The sequence below is a fragment of the Diceros bicornis genome, chromosome 14 (genome assembly GCF_020826845.1).
Source record: "Diceros bicornis minor isolate mBicDic1 chromosome 14, mDicBic1.mat.cur, whole genome shotgun sequence".
NCBI classification, from domain to species: Eukaryota; Metazoa; Chordata; class Mammalia; order Perissodactyla; family Rhinocerotidae; genus Diceros; species Diceros bicornis.
In genome coordinates, this window is record NC_080753.1 from 28,966,618 (window position 1) to 28,993,709 (window position 27,092).

At 38.2% G+C, this 27,092-nt stretch overlaps 1 protein-coding gene across 1 annotated transcript in view; it reads left to right on the forward strand.

Moving 5' to 3' along the window:
* Positions 1-26,541, forward strand: part of SRPK1 (SRSF protein kinase 1) — a 73,896-nt gene extending 47,355 nt beyond the window's left edge. Inside the window, 10 exon segments of the mRNA XM_058554504.1 lie at positions 2,134-2,240; positions 3,639-3,804; positions 5,407-5,432; positions 5,849-6,062; positions 6,447-6,866; positions 7,238-7,338; positions 13,711-13,818; positions 18,904-18,973; positions 22,339-22,431; positions 24,053-26,541. Of these exon segments, the coding sequence (XP_058410487.1) occupies positions 2,134-2,240; positions 3,639-3,804; positions 5,407-5,432; positions 5,849-6,062; positions 6,447-6,866; positions 7,238-7,338; positions 13,711-13,818; positions 18,904-18,973; positions 22,339-22,431; positions 24,053-24,237 (1,490 nt within the window). The 3' untranslated portion in view covers positions 24,238-26,541.
* Positions 26,542-27,092: the final 551 nt, after the last annotated feature.

Here is a 27,092-nt window from a genome sequence, read left to right on the forward strand (position 1 = left end):
CTCTGTCTAACTCAGGAGTCTGCCAGGCAAGTCTCAAGGCAGTAAGATGGGACACTTGTAGGGTTCAGCTCGTTTATTTCTCTTCTCTCGGATCACTGCCTTCATTGTCTGATGTCCAGCGTCTTTACCTCTGTTGTTTTACGTATTTTGTCTGCTTTTGTTGTCGTTTCAATCAGGAGGGTAAATCCAGTCCCTGTTATTCCATCTTGGCTGAAGCAGAAATTCCTAGCTGTATGTTTAACTCTAAGAAATTACCAATTAGTTTTCCAAAGGGGTTATACCATTTTATACTTTGTGAGCATAATATGAGAGTTCTAATTGCTGCACATCCTCACCTACATTTGGTCATTAGTCTTTTTATTTTAATCATTCTAGGGAGTTTGAAATAGTATCTTGTAATTTTGATTTGTGTTTGCCTGAGGTAGTCATGTCCCTTTAATCTTCTTTAATTTAGAACAATTCCTTCCTTTCATAGCATTGACTTTTTTTTTTTTTTTTTTTAAGAATCCAGGCCAGTTGTTTTGTCCCTTAATTTGGATTTGTCTGATTGTTTCCTCACAATTAAGTTCAGGTGAATCATTTTTGTCAGTTTTACTACATGGATGATGTTTTGTTCTTCTCAGTGTATTACATCAGAGGGCAAATGACATGAATTTGTGCTCACCATTGGTAGTGATGTCTTCTGGATTTCCCTGTTTAAAAGTGTATTTATCTTTTTATAATTAATAAGCAGTCTGTGGGGTGATAGTGTGACACTGTGACCATTCTTTTTCCCAATAGTCTTTTTGCTCAGTGGTTTTAGTATTCATTGATCCTGAATCAGTTATTCCTATAGTGATTGTAAAATGGTGATTTTCTTTTTCTGTCATACTTTGTATATTTATTACTTGACTTTTTCTCTAAAGAAGACATTTCCCTCCCCTCAACACACACTTATTTTAGTATACGTTTGGACTCATTCTCTTAAATTCATAAGTTCACTCTTTAAAATGTTCTCAGCTTTGGCCAGTGGCATCCTCTTCATGCTGGTTCCTTTTTCCTCTTGACGTGTTCCCTTACTGTTGGCACAGCAAAGTGTACCAGGTTTGCCCTGGATTTGGCTGTTTCTTCAAGGAACTCAAGTTTTCTTTTAGTGGAGAATCTTATTTAAAACAAAAGCCTGGGGACCGGCCCGGTGGCGCAAGCGGTAAGTGCGCGCACTCCGCTGCGGCGGCCCGGAGTTCGCCAGTTCGGATCCCAGGCGTACACAGACACACCGCTTAGCAAGCCATGCTGTGGCGGCGTCCCATATAAAGTGGAGGAAGATGGGCATGGATGTTAGCCCAGGCCAGTCTTCCTCAGCAAAAAAAGAGGAGGATTGGCAGATGTTAGCAAAGGGCTAATCTTCCTCACACACACACACAAAAAAAACAAAACAAAAAGCCTGGACACTAGGTCATTATTACATATGTGTTTCCTGACTTTCCAATTTATGTAGAAGCTTCTAGAGGTGGATGATATCAGCATCTTACTACTAAAATCCCTGCAGTGCCCCACACACTACTAAGCTCGAAGAGTATTCTTGCTGTGTGGTGTGATTGGGATGTTCATGCATAAAGAGACCACATGATGGCACTAGAATCAAGATTAGTTTTATAAACTACAGAGCATAAATCAAGTCAGTTTTCTGTTTTAAAAAAATGTCGGATTTGCATTTTTGGGTTAAGTTTTGGTACATTGCTTTCTGTAGTTAAAGTGGAATTTATTTTCCCTTGCTTTGAGACTATGAGAGTAGGAGTTGTTACCCTGGACATTAATTTTGACATCAGGGAAGAGTCTAATCAGCAACTTGATACTAGCGCTTTCACAAATTGCGTGTATGTGTTTCCTTTTTCCTTTTACCACTATTTGAATGTGCATAGTTTTACCAATAAATCAGCCTCCTAGAATTTTCCATTTCTTGGATGTTTTCAGTGACTAAAGCATCAATTAACTTTGGAATTTCAGAATATTGGCAGCTAGATTTTTTTTTTTAGTCAAGCTCTATAACTTTTTATACTGAAAGAATAATACAGTAACAACTTCATTGGGGTAGAATACGTCTTGTCCCTTTCTTCTCTTGTGGCTCCCTTTTCCTCCTTAATGAACTCCTAGATATCTGCATGGTGTTTGAAGTTTTGGGGCATCATCTGCTCAAGTGGATCATCAAGTCCAATTATCAAGGGCTTCCGCTGCCTTGTGTCAAAAAAATTATTCAGCAAGTATGTATCAGTATGTATCTTAGTATTTTCTAGGTGGTGATTTTTTATATTCTTAGAGTGTCAGGACTTTTCTATTTCCAATAGAATTTTTATTTTAAAAACTAGAATTTTCTAATTGTTAAAATTGTTTTATTCAGCCCGAGGGTGTATTATGTTTATTCTGTTTTTAAATGTTTTAGCGTTACCGTTTTTCCCCAGGTTCATCTCCTATAATAATTATTAGAGGAGAAGCTATGTGCAGTACCTCATTTTGGAAATTTGGAACCCTTACCCAAAAGTTGTGGTTGCAAATATTGATTATATATTAATGGAGAATTGTTATGTCAAATTATTACCATCTCTATATAACATTATTCATGGGCATTTTCTGATATTCTGAATAGCATTCAATATACAATAAAGAAGTTTACCATCAGGAAAATAATAATACTTCAAAGGGCAAATAATTTGGGTAATGTGTTTTGGGGTAAAGAGCTCCAAACTGGAAAACGAGAGACCTCAGTTCTTCATCAACAAGAAAATTTGAATGAAAAAATATCTAAATCTCTTTCATCACCTACATTTCGACACTTAAAGGGCATGTTGACCATTTATTCTCAGTCTTTATAATGTACTTAGTTAAAGAATTTCTCCAAATAGAATTAGCTTTATAAAGCTTGGAAGACATTTCTATTATAAATAAACTCTTGCCTTTGTTTATAGTTTACGATTAATCTTTCTGGGGAAGTTCCTTGGGCTTAAAAAAATGCTTTATTGGGGCTGGCCCGGTGGCGCAAGTGGTTAAGTGTACGTGCTCCACTGCGGCGGCCCAGGGTTCGCCAGTTCGGATCCTGTGTGTGCACCGACACACCGCTTGTTAAGCCATGCTGTGGCGGTGTCCCATGTAAAGTAGAGGAAGATGGGCATGGATGTTAGCCCAGGGCCAGTCTTCCTCAGCAAAAAAAAAAAAAAAAAAAAAGAGGATTGGCATTGGGTGTTAGCTCAGGGCTGGTCTTCCTCACACACACAAAAATGCTTTATTCTCTGTAGAAAACTACCATATCGTTTTTATATTTTTATTTTTGAAAATGTTGGGGCCAGCCCAGTGCCACAAGCGGTTAAGTGCGCGCGCTCTGCTGTGGCAGCCCAGGGTTCACGGGTTCGGATCCCGGGCGCACACTAATGTACTGCTTGTCAAGCCATGCTGTGGTGGCATCCCATATAAAGTGGAGGAAGATAGGCGTGGATGTTAGCCCAGAGCCAGTCTTCCTCAGCAAAAAGAGGAGGATTGGCAGATGTTAGCTCAGGGCCGATCTTCCTCACAAAAAGTAAAATAAAAATGTTGTATTATGATTTCTTCCTTTTCCAGAAAGACTTGTATTCTGTGTTTGCCAAGTCTACCATTCTATTCTCGTTCAGGTGTTACAGGGTCTGGATTATTTACACACCAAGTGCCGTATCATCCACACTGACATTAAACCAGAAAACATCTTGTTGTCAGTGAACGAGCAGTACATCCGAAGGCTGGCTGCAGAAGCCACAGAATGGCAGCGATCTGGAGCTCCTCCACCTTCCGGATCTGCAGGTATATTTGCTTTGGGAACTTTGGTGTCATTAGAAGTTAAGAGAAATTCCTATTTTTATTCTATTACAGGCAGTTAAGTAAAGCACCACTCATTCATTTAACAATAAGATACAGTAAGTACTTACATGTTAGAAATAGTCCCAGCCTTCAAAAGACTTTTTATTCTCAGTATTGCTCCTATGTGGGAAGACGACTAGAGATTGTGTCTTTTAGGTACAGATAAGTTGTATATTATAAAAGCTGATTTATCTTGTTGTTTTAAAATGTCTTGTGATTTGATGGCTCTTTTTGATGTGTTTACCTCTTACCATGATCATGCATGCTCACTTATGGATCAGTCATTTGTGCAGGGGCAAGATAACATTGCTGTTAAGAGCTTGGGTATAAGCACTGGAGTGGACAGACCTGGTTTGAATCCTGGCTTCATCATTGGCTGGGTGACCTTGGGCAAGTCACTTGACTTCATTTTCCCTCATGCAGGAGTTATTGGGATTAAATTTCATGTTAAAGCAGTTAGTAGTGTGCCACACAGTATTATGTGCTAAATAAATGATGACTACTATGATTATGGTGATTTTTTTCCATTTGAGGTAGAGATTTTAATTTTAGTAGTTTAATTATATTTGAGGAACTTTCTTGATCCTCAAGTTGAAATATCAGTTATCATAGGCTTCCTTTAAAAAGGAAGACTGAAGAAGGGGAAAATGAGTTATTCAGTGGACATAGAGTTTCCTTTTTGCAAAATGAAACAGTTCAAAAATGTTACACAGCAATGTAAATATAGTTAACACTACTGAACTGTGAACTTAAGAATGATTAAGAGGGAAATTTTATATTAAGTGTTTTTTACCACAATTGAAAAAATTTTTTAAAAAGGAAGACTAAAGAGCCAGCCTGGTGGTGTAGTGATTAAGTTCTCACGCTACACTTCAGCGGCCCAGGGTTCACAGGTTTGGATCCCGGGAGCAGAGCTACACACTGCTCATCAAGCCATGCTGTGGTGGCGTCCCATGTACAAAATAAAGGACAGTGGGCACAGATGTTAGCTCAGCAACCATCTTCCTCAAGCAAAAAGAGGAAAATTGGCAACAGATGTTAGCTCAGAACCAATATTCCTCACTGGGGGAAAAAAAACAAGACTGGCTTAACTAATATCCATAACATGCTATATAACAACTATAGCTCATGATGCCACTCGTTCTTTACAACTGACAAGTGCCAAGGGGAAGAATTAGAGATGAGAGTCCTGAGTGGGGTTGAGGGAGTTGTTGCCTATCATTTTCTATTTTAAGCAGTACATGGTAATGGGATTTTAGCAGCATTAATAGTGGAACCAGAAATGGGGACTTGGCTCTTTGCATATATTGATGCTAACTGGAGAAGAATTTCATTTATTTAAACTTATTTTGTCTGGCAACTTCTGTATGCATTGTTCTTTTAAAAAAAGTAATGTTGCTTCTACGAAGTTGCTTAAAAACAGTAATTTTCTCTACAATATAAACTACATAAGACAATTCATTCTGGTAGGGTGTCTTATATGAGCCTTAGTTTATACTGCCTGCTGAATGCCGAGATTCTTACTTGGTTTTCTTTCCTTTTCAGTCAGTACTGCGCCCCAGCCTAAACCAGTAAGTATAAGGCGTTTCTATATTTGATTCTGATCTATGGGCAATGGGCAGGGATTCTTCTGTTATGGTTGGGGTCAGTTTGTTTAGAGTTTGAAAACCAAATTAAAAAATAGTTCTGCACTTCTTTAATTTTCTTCAATAAATTTCCATGCATCTTTAGCAGATGTGTTGTACTGGTGAGACTTCTATAAATTTGAGTGTCTCTGAGAGTACACTGGCCCCACAGACTGCTCAGAGGACCAAGATTTGCTGTTAATTTTGTTTTTGTTTGGTTTCATGAGAGTATTCGAATTTTTTAAGTTAAAGAAAAACTTAAATGCAATGAGGGAAATTTAATTAGGGAGTAATTAAAGTCTCCAACTGGGGGTAATGGATTAGCCACCTGAAGGCTCTATCTGTTTGTAATCTCCGCCCAGGCTGACAAAATGTCAAAGAATAAGAAGAAGAAATTGAAGAAGAAGCAGAAGCGCCAGGCAGAATTACTAGAGAAGCGAATGCAGGAAATTGAGGAAATGGAGAAAGAGTCGGGCCCTGGGCACAAAAGACCAAACAAGCAAGAAGAATCAGAGAGTCCTGTTGAAAGACCCTTGAAAGAGAACCCACCTAATAAAATGACCCAAGAAAAACTTGGTATAAATAGAGCATCACGAAAATTACGTTATAGCAAACTTTAACATTAATTTATCATTGTTATATAATATAGTGGTTTCATGCATACAACACTCTGGGGGTGTCCTTATACAATAAGAATACAGAACTTGTCATAAATATCAGACAGGTAATATTCAAATGTAATTTCTAACTTTCCTCAGAAAATACGCCATAGACTTCATTTAGCAATTGGGTAAGGATAAAAAGATCTTTGTCCTTCCATAAATAGGTTTTAGATATTCAGTCATGTTTTTATGTTACCCTGTATAAATTCTAGAAAATGTTTTAATCTTGTGGAGAAATTTTTCTGTTCTTTCCCTCATGCACATACACATACATCCTTTTTGTCTGTTTGTTCCTTAGAAGAGTCAAGTACCATTGACCAGGATCAAACACTTATGGAACGTGGTGTAGAGGGTGGTGCAGCAGAAATTAATTGCAATGGAGTAATTGAAATCATTAATTATACTGAGAACAGTAATAAAGAAACATTGAGGCTTAAAGAGGATCTGCATAATGCTAACGACTGTGATGTCCAAAATTTGAAGCAGGAACCTAATTTCCTAAGCTCCCAAAATGGAGACAGCAGCACATCTCAAGAAACAGACTCTTGTACACCTATAACTTCTGAGGTGTCAGATACCATGATGTGCCAGTCTTCATCAAATGTAGACCAGTCATTCAGTGAACAGGACATCAGCCAACTTCAAGAAAGCATTCGGGCAGAGATACCCTGTGAAGATGAGCAAGAGCAAGAACATAATGGACCACTGGACAGCAAAGGTACTTGTGCAGACGTACTTCTGCAGTACTCCTTCCCTGCATAACATATTCATGAATTTCTAGACTAAAATTAGCATTGTTTTTGTAAATACAGCTTTACAGCAGGTTTCCAATTTACCTTAAACGTGTAAATCTGTAGCTAACTTTGAATTTTATTGGTCATGTAGTGGGTACAGAGCATTTCACCTTTTGCTATGAAGGCTGAGGTTTTAATTCTGAAAACTCAAGGTATTGGTGTACTGTTTTTATCTTAGAAAAGTTATCGTAGGTTGCCATTTGGAGGCCTGGGTGTGTTACCTCAAAGAGTTTTATTAACCTTTGGGCATTTCTATGTTCATTGAACAGTCATTGATGATGCCTGTTGTCTATAGGAAAATCCACTGCTGGACATTTTCTCGTTAATCCCCTTGAGCCAAAAAATGCAGAAAAACTCCAAGTGAAGATTGCTGATCTTGGAAATGCCTGTTGGGTGGTAAGTCATTATGTTTTGAAGTGACTGGGAATGAATGAAAATTTGGACTTTGTTGTGCTAAAAGAAGAAAACATGAAATTCTATATCCAGATTGCCAGTTAACATTTTAGTGAATATTATTTCACTTTTTCTTTTAACCTTTTATTATGGAAAAGTTCAAATATATTTATAAATGTAGAAAGAATGGTATAATGAAACAGTCACCCCAACTCCAGGTACCTGTCACTCAGCTTCAGTAATGTCAACTCCTTGCCAATCCTTTTTTATCTATATTCTCATTCATTTTCATACTCTCAGTGCCTACGTTCATACTTTCCCCACTGTTTTCAAAATTGCCATCTAACTTATTAACTATAACCTTTTAATTCACTTAATATAGTTTGGTGACTCGTCTTTGTCAACCAAAAATTTGTATCAAGTTCAATTGGCTGTGCAGTATTCACTAGAATGCTGTGACCTTACACATTTTTGACAGCTCTTTGTGATGAGCATCTTTGCTCATGAATCTTTGTGTAGTTGTCCTTAAGACATATTGTAGACGTGAAATTGTTAAGTCAAAAGAGGGATGCTTTTCTTTAAAAGAACTTTTTGATGTAATGTGTCATATTAATACTGTTGTTTACCTAGATAAGAATGTTTTTTTGCATTATTTTTAATGGACATCTTTTTAAAATCTACAGTAGCATGATTTGCACATAAAGGACACTACTCAAAGGCCATATGCTTTGTAAACAGGAATGCTGAAGATTGTTGAGGCAAAAACTGAGCTGTTGAAAATCTACTTAAATAGGTTTTATGTTTATTTTTATACTTCAAATTCCCTATTCCATATGTCATCCTGTACCTAATGGTTCATACCCTAGTAGGACCTCACTTCCAATATTGATTCTACCATATTGTGATAACCTTTTAGAAAAAATGAAGTCAGAGCTTAGCAATGGCTGATAGGAATGTGGAAAAGCTTTTCAGGTAATTAAAATTAGTCTACCACGCCACCGTCTGGTCCCAGCCACCATATGTTTTCACCTGGATAACTGCAATAGCCTCCTCACTCTCTCCTTTTGCTGCCCTTGTCCCCTACAGACTTGTCTACACAGCTGTCACAGTGATCCTTCTAAATGTAAGTCAGGTCAAATATTCTGAAAACCTTGCAATGGCTTCCCTCAGAATGAATGCCAAAGTCCTTACTGTGTCCCATACACCACCAAGCAAAAAATACTTACTATTCCTTCTGCCTGGAATTCTTTTCCCAAGATAATGTGTACAGCTCACTTCCTCATTTTCTTCAAGCTCCTGTTCAGATATCATCTTATCAGGGAGATCGTCCCCTCAACACCTAACATAAATAGCGGACCACCACTCTCCAAACCCTTACACCTTCATTATATTCATTCAGGTATTTCCTGTCTCTTCCTCTCCCCTCTCAGTTTTTTTTTTTTCCTCCACAGCACTTATCACAATCTGATACTATATATTTGTTTGTTTAATATCCCTCTTCTTAGAACGTATGTCCCATCACAACAGAGATTTTTTTGTTCACTGCTGTATCTGCAGTACTTAGAACAGTGCCTGGTACATAGAACGTGCTCCATAAATATTTAAGTAAGTGAATTGTAGAGAAACATATTGGTTCTGTAACAAATACCACATGGTACAAACATGAAATGCTTGTTAGTTTTCTGCCCACACCATGTTTCAAGCTTTCATGCCTTTGTGTTTGGAACACCTTCCTCCATGCTTTCCTTACCCTTTCCATTTGGCATACTTATCTTTATTCTGGTACGATCTTTCCTGTCACTTTTACTACAACAGAATTAGTCTCTCTCTCTCTTTTCTTCAACTATTATGTGCACGTCATCTTTCTTTTTTTAACGTATCTCTGTGCTAAAATGACTTTACATTCTTTTCATCCATTCACTCATTGAGCAAACATAATGGCACATACTGTGACCTAGCACCAGGACACAGTGGTGAATTAGACATGAGTGTCCTGGACTGCTGGATCCTGGTCAAATCACACATCTTATTGGTCTCTTCAGCACAGTGGTATCTGATATTCAGCCATGGAATTTTATGTGATTTTAAAATAGCTTGATTTTTTTTAAGATATTATACTTTTGCTTATCTGTTATGCGTGTGTATAGTTTAGAGACAGTTGTGTAGATTTTGATTCAAAAATCTATCCCCTCCCTTTGCCAATTTTTCATTCCCCACATAATAGTATTTACCTTCGTATCATTAATAAATAACTTGGCTATGTTACTCCCAATTCTTTTTTTCAATTTTAGGTATTATTTCTTCCTTCTGGAACGTAGCACTCATTTACCACCACTGTACCCCTTCCCCATCTTCCCAATTTAATATGATTTTGGGCTAGGTGATCATTCCATGTTTCCATTAGTAGGACTCTAATGTTATCCTCAGCTGAACTGATCATATATTGTGTTATGATTCCTTTTCCCTTTCCGCCTAACACTAATGTTTCATTTGCTTAGTTGTCACTATACTACTTATCATTTAATTCAACCCACACTTTCACCCAGTGGTGTAAATACATACACTTTAAATCATACAGATACTGTGGCTATTTTTCAACTGCTTCCTAAAGAGCTCTATCCTGGAACCTGGAATTTTCTAAACTGTATTCATCTAAACTGTAAACTGTTGGGTTGCCCTGCAGGCCTGCTGCATTACTGCCATTTGGGATTTCCTTTCACCATCATCCTGGACTATTGTTTACTCTCTCTCTATATCCCATTTTCTGTCTCTCTGATCTTCTTTCTTGGTTTACTCCATCATTTTGTTTTGTTTTGTTTTGTTTTGTTTGGAGTACATACAGCCTGCAGTAGCTTCCTAAGAAAGGGTGTGCGAGTTGGGGTGGGGGTGGCCTGCTTGTCTGATCGTGTCTTTATTCTGCTTTCACACTCAGTTGGCTGCATGTAAAGTTCTATGTTGAAAATCGTTTTCCCTTAGAATGTTTGTCATTGCTCTCTTGTCTTCTAGTTTCCTGTCTTGTTGCTGCTAAAGTCCAGTGCCGTTCTGATTCTTGATCCTTTGTGTGAAAACTTTTCCCCCTGTGGATGTCTGTAGGATCATCATTTCACAGCAACATGCCTCACTAGGTCTGTTTTCATCCGTATGCATCCATAAGGGCTTAGTGTGCACTTTCAATAATGAAACTCTAGTTCTTTGGTTTTGACTCTTTCTTGATTTTTTTTTTTATTCTCTTCTCCTTGGTCTCTATTCTCTAGCTCTGAAATCTTGTTATTCAAATATTAGACCTCCTATGCAGCTCTCTCATTTTCTTACCTTTCTCTCCTGTTTTCTATCGTTTTCCTTTTGTTTTCTGGGAGATTTCTCAACTTGTTCTTATAAGCCTTATTTTTTTCTTATTTCTCCTATTATATTTTTACTTTTTAAGAGTTCTTTGGTTCTCTGATTATCCCTCAGAAGATGTTGATTATTTTTCCATTTTCAACATTGTCTTCTTCCTATATGGTATCTGTTTAGGATCACTAAACAAAAGACTGTCTGACTGTATGAATGGAGTACTGGAAAGTGTTTGAGAGCTCTGTGCCTGGGTGCATCTTGTTGACTGTTATTCAGTGTAGAATGATCTGTCTGGGCTGTTTTCATTTCATCCTTAGATGTCAGGATCTTTGGATCTTTCCTCTTGGATTGGTCGTATTTCCCACAGAAGACTTATAGTCTTCCTCAAATCTCCTACCCAGTGAGTAAATGCCTGGCTACTAGTGTTCTGGGAGCTGAGTTAAGCAAGAAAACTGAGGCTTCAACACACAATTACATACAGTCACTTAATTTTGCTGTTTTCAGAATGGTCCTCTCCCTTTGACTATGCGGGGCATCCTCCAGAGATCCTGTTTTACTCACTCCAAAGAAAACCTCTAATGGTCTGTTGGGCCAGGGAAGGGACTGTTAGACTGCATCATGCCCTGTGTTCTGGAGCTCTTTTTCTTTAAAAGATATTTTAAAGCAGTATTCTCCTGTTGAATTCCTACCCTCACCCCTACTCCCAGAGATACCTGATACCACCAAGTCCTGAGCCTTTGAGGGGAGGAGTACGGTAGTATACCTCACACTGCTTCTTAGCTTTCACCAGTAGCTTATTATTTAGCTTTCTTGGATCCACTAAGACATTAACCAGTGATCTCTTTGCTTTCCAACTTCTACATTTTATTGCTCTGACTTCTTTACCAGTCTCTGTCTTTGTCAGTTTATGCTTTAAAAATTAACGCTGGATTCTCTACTGAAGTGGAGTTTGAGGAGTGAGTGGATATATGTGTGTGTATCCAATCCGCCTTCTTTACTTTTGCTGATTCTTGACCTCATTTATCATTTACAGCACCTTTGTAAGGCGGTACTGAGGCATAATGAGTAAAGACAACTCCCTTGAACAGCGTGTCCATTTTTCTAAATGTATCACTTGCAAGTACATTTCCACTTCAAACTCAGTATCTGAACCCACTGTTTTCTTATAAAACCACTTCCTTCTCTGAGTCTCTTCATCTCTGTTTTTGTCAACAGATAGCCAGCTCTTTAGGCCTCTGCCACAAAGTTCCTTTGGCTCTTCCTACTGTCTCCCACGTCTAGCCATTGAATTTTTAAATTCTCCTCATTCTTTCTGTGAATGTCCTTGGGTTTAAATCTTCCCTCTCCTAGTTCCACAACCATTGTTCAGATTTTTATTGCTAAGCCTAAATCTGGCTACCAACCAGAAGAAAATTACTGGAGTGGTGCTCTCAGGTGTCACATCAGTCTTCTTGTAGCACACTGTCCTATTCACTAACATGCCAGGTGGAATCTAAACTCTTTAACCAAGCAGTTAGCTGTATTTGGCTTTAGCAAACTTCTTTCTTTGCCTGTATTGATGTTCCCTTTACTTGGAGTACCTTTTTGCCCTTTTGTTTAGACTTAATCCAGTACCTTTTGGAGCTCTGGTCAATACTGGTTCACTACCTGAAGCTTTCTCTGCCTAATTTCTCCTCTTCACAAATGCTGTTCCTTGTTTTTGAATTTCCATAGGATTAGAGAATTGTCTTTCACAACTTTCTTAAACATGTTTTAATATTATCTGAGTTTTGTCTCCTGTATGAGACTCATTCTGAGCTTTTTCCTGTATTATTTTTTATTATGGAAAATTTCAAACCTCTACAGAAGTAGAGAGAATAGAATAATAAACTCCTGTGCCATTTTACCAGTGTCACCCAGCAATGATGAATTCATTGCTAGTCTGTTTTCACGTATATCCCCACCCTGCTACCCACTCCAGATTATTTCGAAAGTATATCCCAGGCATCTTATTTTCATTCATAAATATGACTTTCTAAAAGATGATTCTTTTAGGTAACCATGATACCATTGTTACACCTAAAAAAGTTGACAATTCACTAATATCAAATATTTAGTCAGTTTTGCCAGTTATCTCATAAACATTCCTTTAATTTTGTTTGTTTGAAACAGGATCCAAATAAAATCCATGAATGCAAAATGGGGTACTATGTCTCTTAAATTGCTTTTACTATAGAGATTTTCCCTTTTTTTCCCCATACAATTTATGTGTTAAAGAAACTCCACTTATTTTGCTGATTGCATCCCCATGGTACTTAACATAGTCTCTGTTTCCCCAAGATTCGTATTTGAGTTTTGGGGGAGGGGTGAGGGGGACAGAGGAGAATGAGGGCAAGAATTCTTTATAGGTGGTGCTTAAAAGGGTCTTGAAACTTGAAACCTACGTCTTTTATTTCCTCATAAAGAGCACATAGCAAGGAAAAGTTTGAATTGAACCTAAATTGGTGTCATTTATTTGTTGAAATACATTATTAACTTTAGACAAATGAACAATATAATTTTTGGGGTAATAGTTTTCCGTTTCTTAAAAAGCAATTGTTATTCCCTAACCTGTGGATCTGTGTTAAGTTTAGACTCACATGTTCACAAAAATAACTTGGAGTAGACTGTAAAGCAAAGTGCTGTTTGGAGCTAATAGCATCAAAATGATACTTAAGGGGCTGGCCCGGTGGCACAGCGGTTAAGTGCACGCACTCTGCTTCAGCGGCCCGAGGATTTACAGGTTCGGATCCCGGGCGCATACCAATGCACTGCTTGTCAAGCCATGGTGTGGCAGCATCCTATATAACGTAGAGGAAGATGGGCACGGATGTTAGCCCAGGGCCAATCTTCCTCAGCAGACAAAAAAAAAAAAAAGATACTTAAGAAATTAGCTAAAAGAAAACTTTGGTCTGGGGAAAACTTTGGAGAATTTATTTTAATCTCCATTATTAAGCAGTCATGACTTGTTACTTTTTAGAATAAATGAATTCTAAAATACCGTTTGCTTCTCCATTCACTCAGCACAAACATTTCACTGAAGATATTCAAACAAGGCAGTATCGCTCCTTGGAAGTTCTGATAGGATCTGGCTATAACACCCCTGCTGACATTTGGAGCACAGCATGCATGGTAATGATTTTTTCCTCTTGACCTTCACTTGTTATGTGGTAGATACGTACCTTGCCCTGTTTGCTAATTTCAGAAGACCAGCAAATTAACAAACAGAAAAAGAATTTTTTTTGTGAATTATCACTGGCACTCTAAATCCTGTGCCTGGAGAGGTCTGAATTCAAAAGCTAGTTACAAACATCTGGAGTTTTATTTGATTCCTGCCAAGTTCCTGTGAGGTGAAGGAACCAAATGTTTCTTACTACGTTGGCACGGGGTGGGTGGGGGGCAGTAGAAACAACTGCTCTAAGGTGGTCTTGCTTTTGACTAGGAGGTTACAGGTACCCTTTCCCTTTCAGCTGTGCTCTATTTTCAGATTAGGGAAACTGCTTCATTCTGTGCAGTTCAGCAGTTCCTCAGATAGCTTTGCATCTCACAAGATGTGAAGCCCAGTTATCCATAGATTCATAAGTTGCTGCTTTGTCCCTGGTAAGGAACTACTTGAGTAGTCAGCTTTAGTTGATATTAAATGATTTGCCACAAATAGCCTAATGTTGGAATGTGTTTATTATATTGTTTCTTGAAATGGAGTGTACTCTTCAATTTGTAATTGTGTGTTTATTACTTGTCTGTCTTCCACTACATTATAAGTGCCATCCTGGCAGGAGTCATGTTGGTTATGTATAGCTGTGTCTGGTTCAAGGCCTGGCACATTTTGAGTGGGTGCTTACAGTGCAATTCTGGTGCTAACTACCCAGACTTCACAGGTTAAGGGCATAGACACAAGACTGCACTCACTTCAGATACCAACCATAAGCTCTGGATCCACAGGCTGCCTGCACTTCTGACCAACTGGCTACAAATAGGAGGGTTCCACTATCCTTTCAGTTTCGCTAATTTGCTAGAATGACTCACAGAACTCGGAAAAGTGCTAAACTTACTATTATAGTTTTGTTATGAAGGATACAAATCAGGACTGGCCAAATGAAGACATGCATAGGGCAAAGCCTGAGGGGTTACCAAAGGTGAAGCTTCTGTGTCCTTAGGACATGTCACTTTCCCGGCACATGAATGTGTATCACCAGCCAGGGAAGCTCACCCAAGCTTCAGGTGCACAGAGTTTTTACTGAGATATCATTGCTTAGGCATGACTGATTGAATCATTGGTCACGTGGTTGAATTCAGTCTCCAGCCCCCTTCTCTTCCCTTCCCTGGAGGTTGGGAGATCAGGATGATAACACAGGGCTCAAAGCCTCAAGCCTCTAATCACACAGTTGATCTTGTTTAACTTGGGGGCGTGTCCAGCCCGCATCTTGAAACTATCTAGGGGCCTATCGTGAGTCACCTCATTAAGTGTAAACTTAAATGTGGTCTGAGGGGCTCACCATGAATAACAAAAGGCACTCTTATCACTGGAAATTCCAAGAATTTAGAGGCTCCCTCCCAGGAAACAGGAACAAAGACGAAACAAATTCTTTATTAAACAACAGTATTAATAAATATTTGTGGTCCATCAAATGAGTGAACTAAATCAGAAACATATTAAACATATTAAACATTTCAATTAACATTTAGTATTCACAGTCAACTCTGGGAGAAACTTCAGAGACAGAGAAAGACAGACAAGAAACCCAGCCTGTTTTAGGTTATAGATTTCTTGACACCCACATTCCTGAAAAACATAGTCTTTCAAAGGTAATTGAGTTAAAACCATGTTGTTAATATTGGCATGACCTTATAAATCATTCTGTTGTGGCATATCAATGGTCTTTTAAGGTGGAGGACTATCTGAAATAAAATAAGGTTTAATATCATGTGCATAAGATGAAAAAGCATTGGAATAAAACCTGACTTCTTTCTTGCCATACTTTAAAGCTTTGTAATTTGAGGAATTTGATTCAAATTGATTTGCTGCTAGAGAAGATAAGTGATAGCGGTGCCACCAACTACAAAATATAGCTAGTGTATAGATGGCATCTGATTTATTATGATGTGGTTCTTAATAGTGGGTTAATTGTTGGAGGGCAGTAGGTCCTGCTTGCTATTTAACATAGTTTTTACAATGTCAGGCTTAAGAAGTAAGGCAAAAAGATAAAAGGAGAATTAACCTTGCCCCCTGATTGGATCAGTTCACATGCAGAAATTTTCTTGACCAAGGGAGGGAAACCACTCTCTGACATGAGACAATATCATGAAAACTTGAGCTCATTTTGCTGATAGATGTAGAAATGTTGCTTTAAATTTGACCATACTCAGAGAGTAAAAATAAATCCTGGAATATCAGAAGTGCCTGAGAGAAATCATCCTGCATCCAATGCAATTAATTGCTGGAAAGATTGGGACCCTCTCTGAGAGGTAGAGATAAGTTGTGAGATTTGCCTACCACATTAGTGATTGGGACTACAAAGTTAGAAGGGCAGTAATAAAAAGAGAATGTTCTGTGAAGAAGAATAAAAATTAATAAAGAATAGGGGGCCAGCCTGGTGGCGTAGAGGTTAAGTGTGCACGCTCTGCTGCTGGCGGCCCGGGTTCAGATCCCGGGCACAGATCCCGGGCACGTACCGATGCACCGCTTGTCAGGCCATGCTGTGGCGGCGCCCCATATAAAGTGGAGGAAGATGGGCACAGATGTTAACCCAGGGCCATTCTTCCTCAACAAAAAGAGGAGAATTGCTGTGGACGTTAGCTCAGGGCTGATCTTCCTCACACACACACAAAAAAATTAATAAAGAAGAAATGTTTTTAAGTTCTCCATACATTCTGTGGATTTTGACAAATGTATAATGACATGTATCCACCATTATAGTGTCATACAGAATAGTTTCACTGCCCAAAAAATCCTCTATGTTCTGCTTATTTATCTATCCTTCGCTCCCCTCAACCCCTGCCCACCACTGATCTTTTTATTGTCTCCATAGTTTTGCCTTTTCCAGAGTGTTATATAATTGGAATCATACAATTAGCCTTTTCAGGTTGGTTTCTTTTGCTTCATAATACTCACTTGAGGTTCCTTCATGACTTGATCATTCATTTGTTTTTAGCACTGAATAATATTCCATTGTCTGGATTTTGTAACTGATTTTGCCTGTGTCTGTCCGCATGACCCTGACTGGCAGAGAAGAGGCTCTTTGGTCGGTGTGAGACAAGCAGAGGAGTGGGAGTCAGCAGCAGTGGATTCTAGGATGGGCTTTGCCTTTCCATTTTGGACACAGTTTTCTTTTTTTTTTTTTTTTTTTCGGTGAAGAAGATTAGCGCTCAGCTAACCTCGTTTGCCAGTCCTCCTCTTTTTCCTGAGGAAGATTGGCCCTGAGCTAACATCTGCCCATCTTCCTCTATTTTATATATGGGACGCCTGTCACAGCATGGCTTGATAAGTGATGCATAGGTCTGTGCCCAGGATCCGAACCTGTGAACCCCGGGCCACTGAAGCAGAGCGTGCAAGCTTAACCACTATGCCACCAGGCCGGCCCCCACAGTTTTCTCATCTGTAAAGGAAGGGTGTTCAACTAGGTGTTTTGTAATCTGTAGCTTCCGCCAATTTTCATTTCTGGTATTGTGATCTTTTGGTTTGGTTTGCCTTGGTTTTTTGGCTGTCATCGTATTTGTAAAATTGTAACTATTAGCAACTACCTTATGTTCCAAAAATAAAGTTTTCTTGGAGAACTTTAGGTAACTAGATATAAGTATTTAGGTGGAAAAAAGTTAGAAAATTTTAAAATTTTAGAAAAATTTCTGTATTTTTTAAGCTTTACTTCTATTATGTTTACTGAATGCCCACTATGAGAGTTTGAAAAATCAAAGTACTGGTTTCAGAAGAGATTAACAAATTGTGATGAATAAGAATCATAATTTGTTTCTGTTCTGCCTTGGGACTGTAAACCACAGGATAATTAATGGGTAGAACAAGTACCTGCTCTACCAGCGTGGTTCAGTTTCATAATGAACTGCTGGAATGTAAAATGGGCTAGGCCTTGCAAGAAGCCATAGCATCCCTGACATTTTAGAGACAATCCTGAAACTTCTGGTTTTGTGGCCTTACTCTGGACGGTAGTACAACCCAGGTGATACAGTTTTGAGAAAGGCTGTCTTGTCGGGGAACTGCAGAAACTGATACTGGCAAGCCACCGAGACCTAAACCTTGGTCTAATTTGAGAATGTGCCCCAACTAAATCCACCCCACAGTTCTTGAGATTGTCTGGACTACTTAGTACCATTGACTCAATCAAAATTGACCCATGACTAGCACTTGACTTAGAATTGTACTTTTATATCAGTAAGGTCCTTTTTAAAACTGCTATGTTGTTTTTGTAATCCAATTTTAATCAATAGAAAATTAATATAGCCCCTCAGTCAGGTGCTGTCTTTCCGTACTGCTTGGCACTTATTCCAAAAGAAATCACTTTTTCAGATCCTGTTGAACACTGTTGACAAGAGGTTTTCTTGTAAGAGACACGTGCCTTTCTTTTCCTGGCTAGTGAATGCTAACCTGCCAGTCATGCATCACATGAGTGGCTCCCCACTCCATTCACTCTTAATCTTTTTCTGATTTACTGTAGACCTAGGAATTGGGAACTCTCTAACTGGGACAGTTTAGGGGGTGCTTTCCAAAGCAAAACTTAAAAATGTACTTTTTGCCTAAGAGTCATAGGTGGAGAAATGTCTGGATTTTTTGGCTTTCATTTTGGGTACAGAATCTCAATTTCTAGCCGTGTGAAATTACAATGTAAGAAAATAAGACCTGCTCTTCTCATGAATAATTTAATAACTTAGATTCACCTTAATACCCACATGTGCCCCTCTCTAAGCAAAAAGAAACTCAAGAGAGGAGAATTGCTGATTTGGGAAGGGGGTGGGTGGGACATGGAATAATCCACATGTTGATATTAACTGAGTTTTTGGTTTTTTCCTGCTCCATTTTGTTAATATACAGATGTGGACGGAAAGCTCTTTAGGAATAATCTTAGATATTTTTTTCTTAATGATCATCTGCAGGTTTTTCCAAGAAGAAAAAATTACTTCTTATTGAGCCAAGTAGCAGTAAGCTTCCCAAAAACCTTTTTTTTTCTTTCTTTCTGATGCCTTTATGTGCTATCCTCTTTTTCTTAGGCCTTTGAACTGGCCACAGGCGACTATTTGTTTGAACCTCATTCAGGGGAAGAGTACACTAGAGACGAAGGTGAGTCCCCTTAACCAAGGATTTCTGGGCGTGGTTGGTACACTTTCCACAGGCGGCCAACGTCATGTGTTAGTACTGAAGAGCGTTAGTCTTTTTAGTATGCTACATATATATAAATCTCAGAAAAGATCGAAATGTAAGATGTTTTATATTAAGTGTTAGATATACTAGATATTTTATTATAGATGTTAAAGAACTCTATATAAGTATTAGAGAAAAGGCTACAATTGGTTAAACTAAAACTTGTATTTGCCACTTAATTTCTTCTAAAACATCTAGTTATCTTCCTTTCCATATAAATCAGTGATTCATTCTTTACCCAGTTTGAATCTCCCTGTTCAACAACTTGTTGCTCAGTTATGCCTCCAGCTTTATTTGGAAGTCAATAATTTTAATGTACAAACACACTACTTGAATATAGAGACTGTATCCTATTTGTCTTTATCAATTTTGTGACATTTAGCATTCTTTTTTCCCCTTTCTGAAAATTAAAGCCATATTTTTTTCTTTTTAAATGATACTAACATTTAGAATTCCATTTTAAAACAAAATATGATTGATTTACATTTTGTGATACCAACTTGGGCTTTTCCCACTATCACTTGCTCCATCTGAGAGGCTATGAAAGCAGACAACTGAATGTGGGATGTTTTTCCGTATCATGGTGGCAGATAACTAAATGAGTTAATAATGTGAATGAAAAAACTATAAAAGAAATGTTTTTCTTTATTTTACAGTTTAGGCAGCTTTTGTTTTCAGGATTATGGGGATTACTTTGAGAAAGCACTAGCAACATACCCTCCCAATGTGGAAAATATGTCCTTTAATTTCTGTGCTTTCCTTGATTCTTTGGGAAATCAGGTTTTGTGCTCTATGAAACCAAGAATGCTCTCTATTTCTCAGACTGTAGTCCCTTGGGATGTTAATAGGCAATGTTAGTAGGGCCTGCTGATAATTCCTAACAAGTACTTTTTGGAAAATGCTATGCTAACTAATTCTCATAGCCAAATGCCTATTTTAGTGAGTATGGTTTAGACATGTTTTCTATACATAAGCCCCTTGTAAGAATATACTGTAATTATTACGTCTGTGCACACTTGATTTTCCCTGTTCTCTGCTTGCTTTTTTCCTGTTATAAGTTTCGGGCTATAGACTTATATTGTTTTAGAAATGCCCTACTATGTCTGTTTGGAAGATAATTAATTTCTCTTTACTTCCCTAGACTCCCTAAAAATAGTGTGTGGTACAGAACACATATAGTGGCTAGAATTACATTGCGTAGGAATTTATGCTACCAAACCTGAAAATTGAAATGTATATGAAAAATCCCAAATAGAGAACCATCTGCCCTAGATATTTAGATCCTAATTTGTTCCCTCCTGTACAGTCAATACTAATAGTCCTTCAATGAAACCTAAAACTACTGCAGTTTGGCATGTAAGAGCAGGAAAAAGCAAACCCTTAGCCCCTGGCTACTGTATGTGTAGTTTGTTACAAGTCGTGGTAGGACTGGGGCCTAAGTAGCATGTCCTCTGTTAGTGTTGACATTCCGCAACCCTAACTCTTGGAATAAAACTTGATAATTTTGCCTATCAAGTATATCAATCCTGATTAATTGATAAGCCAGAGATAGGTTGGTGGAATTAAATGTAAAATAACAATTTCAAGGGGAAAATAATTCCGGGGTATAGGAAAAATATTAAAAGAACCAATATTTCACTTGGAAGTTTACAGTAAGATAAACTGTAGTCTTATTTATAATTAATTTATACAAAGACATTTGCAGGTCCTGCCTAAAATCAGCAGAAATTTCTTGCCAGCCAAGTACTTGTTACCAAACCATAAATTCAATCAAAACTTCCCAAAGTTTATAGTGAATTCATGAATGGAAAAGCCCTTTTAAAATGACAGCACTGAGTCCTTTACATGAGAAATAGGTATGACCTGAAATCTTCACAAATTCCCAGATAACATGGATATTCTAGCATATTATTCCCCTATAAGATACATTAATGGAAGTTTTTAAGTGATTCCTTTTGACCTTGATGATTCTATAACTGCAGGATTAAGGTCATTTATAAAACTCTTTTGTGGCTAGGAGCCATCACTTTTTAAAACTTCTTCATATTCTTAGTTTCTGTCACCTGCAGAGTGAAAAAGGTGGTGGGGCCGCCTATAAGTGTGGATGCTGGCTGGTCCCAAGCTCACCTCCTCGTGACAGACTGCACGCCTCCCTGGCAGTGCTCACAGTCCTTGTTCACGCTGGAACAGCTACAAGGCACTTCATGACTTGGGCATTTTAGTGTCGTACAGATAGTCAAGTAGCTATACTTTAAAATGTCTGTGCTAATTTTTACTTGAAAAATGTGATTTATTTTTTTTAAAAAAACAACTCTAGACAAGACATGATAAGATGTGGGTTTTCATTTGAGTTCTAGGTCTTATTAGCCCTGTAGCTTCAAGTAGGCCATTTGTTTTCTCTGAGGTTTCATTTTCTCATCTTAAAAATGGGGTATTAATCTTTGGCCTGTTTTACAAGGTGATTGTGAAAACTCAGATAATCATATGTGAGTGCTTTAATTGTCATGAACATTCTTAGATAAAGTGATATTATCACTGCTTGAAGCCCAGAGCAGTATTATAAATAAATAACAGTTCTAGAATGTCTAAAGCATGTTGGTAGTTTTTTTACCTTACCTAAAAAACCCACTTGAACCTAGATATATAGACAAAATAGAACTAAAGATGTAGATAAGCCTCCAAACTCCAGAATGGAACTTACCAGCTACTATCATTGACCAACCACCTGAAATAATTCTTGGTCTTCCCAGTCTCCCCTTGAGTATCCTTGGTTTTATTTGTACTTACTTTTAAACAGCTAGTCCTTGAAAAAGCTATTCATAGAAAAACCTCTTTTGCAGCTTGTCCTTGATCCTGTTCTTCTTACCCTTCTATTTTAGACCACATTGCGCACATTATAGAGCTGATAGGCAGAATTCCAAGACGCTTTGCCCTCAGTGGGAAATATTCACAGGACTTCTTCAATCGCAGAGGTAGTATTGTTAACATGAGTTTTCATCTAGGCCCAGGGATACAACTTCAGGAAGCAGAGCATTCACACCGAGATTGTTTTTTAGTTATCACTCAAGTCCCACTGGACTGGGCGCCTGATTTTATATGGTTTTCTGGATTCTCCATTAGATGGATAGAGTCCTCTTCTTCCCATTTAGGACAGAAAGCAAACCTGAAATGCTTTACACAAAGGTGTGCATGCTACTCTTTCTGCCAGTGTCTAGAACTGCGTTTGTTACTCCTGTTATGTATGTCTTTTTTTCCCCCCCTCTTGAAATGTTTGAAACATACAGATCACATTGCATTGATCATAGAACTTCTGGGGAAGGTGCCTCGCAAGCTCATTGTGGCAGGAAAATATTCCAAGGAATTTTTCACCAAAAAAGGTAAAATAAATGTGTGTGTTCCCAGACATTAAGAAGGCAAAGGTGTTTAAAAATGAAGAGGTAAGTACAGCTGGGTACATGTTCCCAACACCTACAGAAGGATGGTCCTGGCTTAAATGTTGAGCTGTGACTTAGCAGAGAGGTGACGTAGTGTGGTCATGAGCAGAGACTGGAGCTAGACTGTCTGGGTTGAAATCCCAGCTGCTCTACTAGTTATGTGGTCTTTGACGCAACCTCAGTTTACTGATTTCTAAATGGGGATAATAATAGTGTTTACTTCGTGTTAAATTAGTTACTACGTGTATAGTACCTGGCACATAGTTGGTTAATTACTCCAACTACAGCACTTCTAAAAAATGGTCAAATTTTTGCTAGCATTTGGTCTAAGAACTGCCTCTTGATAGGCAAGCAGTTTAGTTTAAGCTTCTTAAGTGCAGGACTACATCTTACTCATCTTGTTAGCCCATTGACACCTAACACAGTCACTTCAGCACATCAGTCATATGAATTAACTTTATACTGGGCAGTTTCATAAGTTTATGTTATCACTTATTAGTGAAGGAAACAAAGATAAAACTCTCACCTCAAATTTTTGACTTGATAATATATGGTGGCATATTTAAATATGTATTTCTTAATGCATTCCAAATAAAATTTAAAAGCTGAAATGTGAAAATGTGACCTAGAAGGGACTAGAAAACTGTTAGGCCTTTTTTTCCCTTTTTGCCATGATTCCTTTTTTCCTCACAACCTCTACACTAGTGTTGAGAAAAATGATTTTTCTCAACACTTGACAGCAAGCATCCTCAGAAACATTTCTTAATGTTTCTCTTTTGGGCAGGAAAATGGTGACATGCTTCATAAGAGTTCCTCCTTGTGTGCAAAGTCAGATTAACAGCATGTACAGTGTACAAAGTAGCTCATTAAATAGGCACTCGCTGCCTACAGAAGAGACTTCAAATAATTGTCCTATAAGAACAAATTTTAAAGCAGCATTTACTTAAATAAGCCACTGATAATTGCCTATCTTCTTAAAAAATTGTCACTTCAAAGAAGCAAAAATTAAATTGGCGTTCCAGAATAGTACAGACTGTCATGCAGCTGTATCTGAAAGATGTATGGGGTTTGTTCTTTTGGTTTTGTTGCTTTTATACATATTTTGACATGGTTTTAGCTTTTTGCTTTTAAATTACTGCCTCATTTTGAAGCAACATTAGACTGTCAAGCCAAAAAAAAAAGAGTACAAGCAAATTGTTCTTGGTATGTGGTGATAAACTGCCTCTGAACACCATATGAGACCATGTTCTGTATATAGGCATTTAATCTTCATTTTAGTGAATACCTGGTTCCTGATAGGCCTACCCAATTTGACTGGGACAAAAAATGAGGAATGAGGGAGCAAGCAAATGATCTTAAATTTTTAGGCCCTCATGAAAAATGGAGACACATCTTTCCAAAGAACGCGTTTGAGAAGAGAGGTGCTTTGTGAATGGAGAATGATTAGATTCCGATGGCAAAATTTGATTCTTTATAGACTACCTGGATTAGTTCCTGATTTCCACAAAAGGATCTTGTCACTTATCAGTGTTGGTCAGTTTCTTTTGTACTATCTTTACCATAGGTGACCTGAAACACATCACGAAGCTGAAACCCTGGGGCCTTTTTGAGGTTCTAGTGGAGAAGTATGAGTGGTCTCAGGAAGAAGCAGCTGGCTTCACAGATTTCTTACTGCCCATGTTGGAGCTGATCCCTGAGAAGAGAGCCACTGCCGCCGATTGTCTCCGGCACCCTTGGCTCAACTCCTAAGCCCCAGCCCAGCACCGCAGCAGAGATCACATGCTGAGCCTCCTCCCCTCCCCTTCAAGCATTTCCCTCTTCCTTTTTCAGGATGAAGCTCTTCCTTCAAGGGTTTCTAGGTTTTGTTTTGTTTTTTTTTTTTAATCCAACATGTTCATTTGGGTTTGTCTTACTTGACCCTGTGGAGATCCCCCACAGCCATTGGGCATCCTAGGTGAATTTGGCCTTGATTGGGCTCTGCCAAAGACTGATGGACTAAAATGTGAAACAGCCTCTCACCTTGTACCCTTGTCTTTCCACTAGGACATCCTTTAAATTATAAGCATCCTTTTTAAAAAGAGCTATGAAGATGTATGAGCTCATCCTTTTATTCACTGACTCTAAGAGTCAAATTTTTAGTGCATATTCTCTTGCCAGCATAAGGATGAGGAGGGGAGAGGGCGTCACTTCTGTGTACAGCAGAGACATTAAACTCGCTGTGTCCAGGCTGCATCATCTTCCTGGATTGTTTCTGTTGTCCCCTTTGTTCACATTTTTTCCTGCAACTTTTAAGCTACTATCTTTTTAGCTGAGCTGTATAAACACCAAGTTTGAGTACCTAATTTTATCACTGTTCAAAGCACTGTCAAATTTCTTTCATCCTTTAATAACTCTAAGATCCTTGAATCTTCAGTCTGATTTTTGATGGAAACAAAAACAGAACCATTGACTAGTCATTTCTTCAGAACCACAAATGTTCTGCAAACAGTCCTTTCCTATGTGTCTTCTGTTACCCTAACAGCAGTTATTTTGATTGTTTGTTTTGTTTTTTATTTTTTGAATCCCTGGCTGGCACTTTACTCATTGCACTTGAGTTTATTGCCCCATTACTAAAGAATTTAGGACTACTCTAGAAGGGAGATCTGGGTTTCAGAGATTTCCCATCTAAGAAGAAAATGTCCTAGAATTCTTGATTCTCTTCCAGTCTCCTACTTTTATTTACAGCTTTTTCTTTACCTTATCCAAAATCTAGCCTTGAAGCCGTTTCCCTCTGTGGCTTTGCCTTGCTCACTTTCTCAGAGGCTTCAGGTCTTAATGAAATCCCAGGATAAAAGAACCAAGGGGAGGGGTGGGATGGCACTTTTTTTCATTGTTGTTTATTTTGAGGGTTTTTTTTTTTTTTTTTTGGTTGGTTTAAAATTTGCCATTCTCTGCTGCTATTTCCTTGTATAATATAAGTTTTTAACTGCAATTTTGAGATGATTGAGATGTACTTGAGGCTTTTTTTTTTTTTTTTTTTTTTTAAATGAGAAAAGGCTTTGTGAATCTTATTTTAGGATGGGCCTCTCCTAGACTTGCCCTAGACATTACATATTCCTCGGGTCGTACTGAAAAGCAAAAACGGGGCAGAATTGGGGTCACAGCCACTTGTTCAGCACGGACCAAGTGGGCCTTGGGGATTACAGCATTCTCCAGAAGCCGCTACAGGACTCTGATTTACAGAAAGCCAAGGAGGTGCAACTTGAGGCTCTACTAGCAAAGCTACCGATGAGACTGTTGGGTAGCCAACTTTCTGTTCGGGAGATTGGAATCTAGATTCTGTCATTTATCCGCCAACCATGGCAAAGGAAAAAGTGGTGCAATTATGCAATCCATTTAACTCATAACCCTGAGTAACTATGGCCAGCCACTCATCGAATCCTTGATTGGGTAGTCCTGAAATCAGACATGTTCTTCCTGTAGAAAGAATTTTAAGTGAGGCTCTCTATGCACCTATCAAGAATAAAGAGAACAGATTGTATCAAACAACGGCAGGGAAAATCCTTCAGCAATTCTGATCCACTTTGGGTTTTCAATTATATATACATCTAAAGCAATAGCAGACTAGAACTGAATTCTTTTCTATACTATGAAGTCACAATTGTGGAATTATAAGAATTCTGGTGATGATATTAATGTGAAATAACCAAAACACACACACACAAATAGAAGGCCCCACTTGAACAATTGACATGATAAATTTTAATTAGCGAGAACCTGTAACTTCATTTTGGAAATGCTTCCCCACCAAATAAGGGCTTTTCCTCCTATCATTTAAAGACCAGATGAATTAGAAGCCGTAGAAAGAGGCAGCTGTAGAATTTGATCTTCCAAGTACCCCATGGCCTTTATTGAATTTAATCATAATACTGTCAAATTCCCGTGATCTCACTAAAGGATTTCTATTTGCTGTCAGTTAAAAATAAAACACTGAATACGTTTTTATTCTTTCTACTGGGTGCATTGTCTGTTTTCTTTGTAAATGCAGTACAATAAACAAATTATTTAATAACCTACATGTTTCCAGAAGCTTTCTGTTCATTTGTTGCCCAGGTTGGTCTGCCCCGAGATTCAGAATGGAGGAAAGCATTGGTTGAGTATGTTTTTTGAACTTAAATATGCGATGAAACTGTACAATTGAACACATGCCATTTTGTGGGGTTTGTAGCTTTGCTTCTATCTTTAAATTGAGGGTGGGGTGGGATTGACGAAGTACATTTTGGAAAATTCTAAGAAAATTGTTATTCCCTACATCTGATAGCATTTTCCCCGAATATTTGCGGTGTATTTTTTTCCTCAGATTACAATTGCAGTATATGCAAAATGCCAAAGATATGTGAACTCTGACTAAGGCACTGGCATGATGAACACTATTGTACACAGCTTTTCATACACTTGTCTCATTCACTGCTTGGGATAAATTCTTAGAAAGGGAAAGGCTGGGCCAAAGAGTAAGCACATTTTTAAGGCTTCTAATAAATGTAACCTAACTTAAGGGGAGAACAGTTGGACTGTTTTGCTGTGACCAGCAGTGTTTGAATGGGCCTGTTGTAATCTCACTTGTT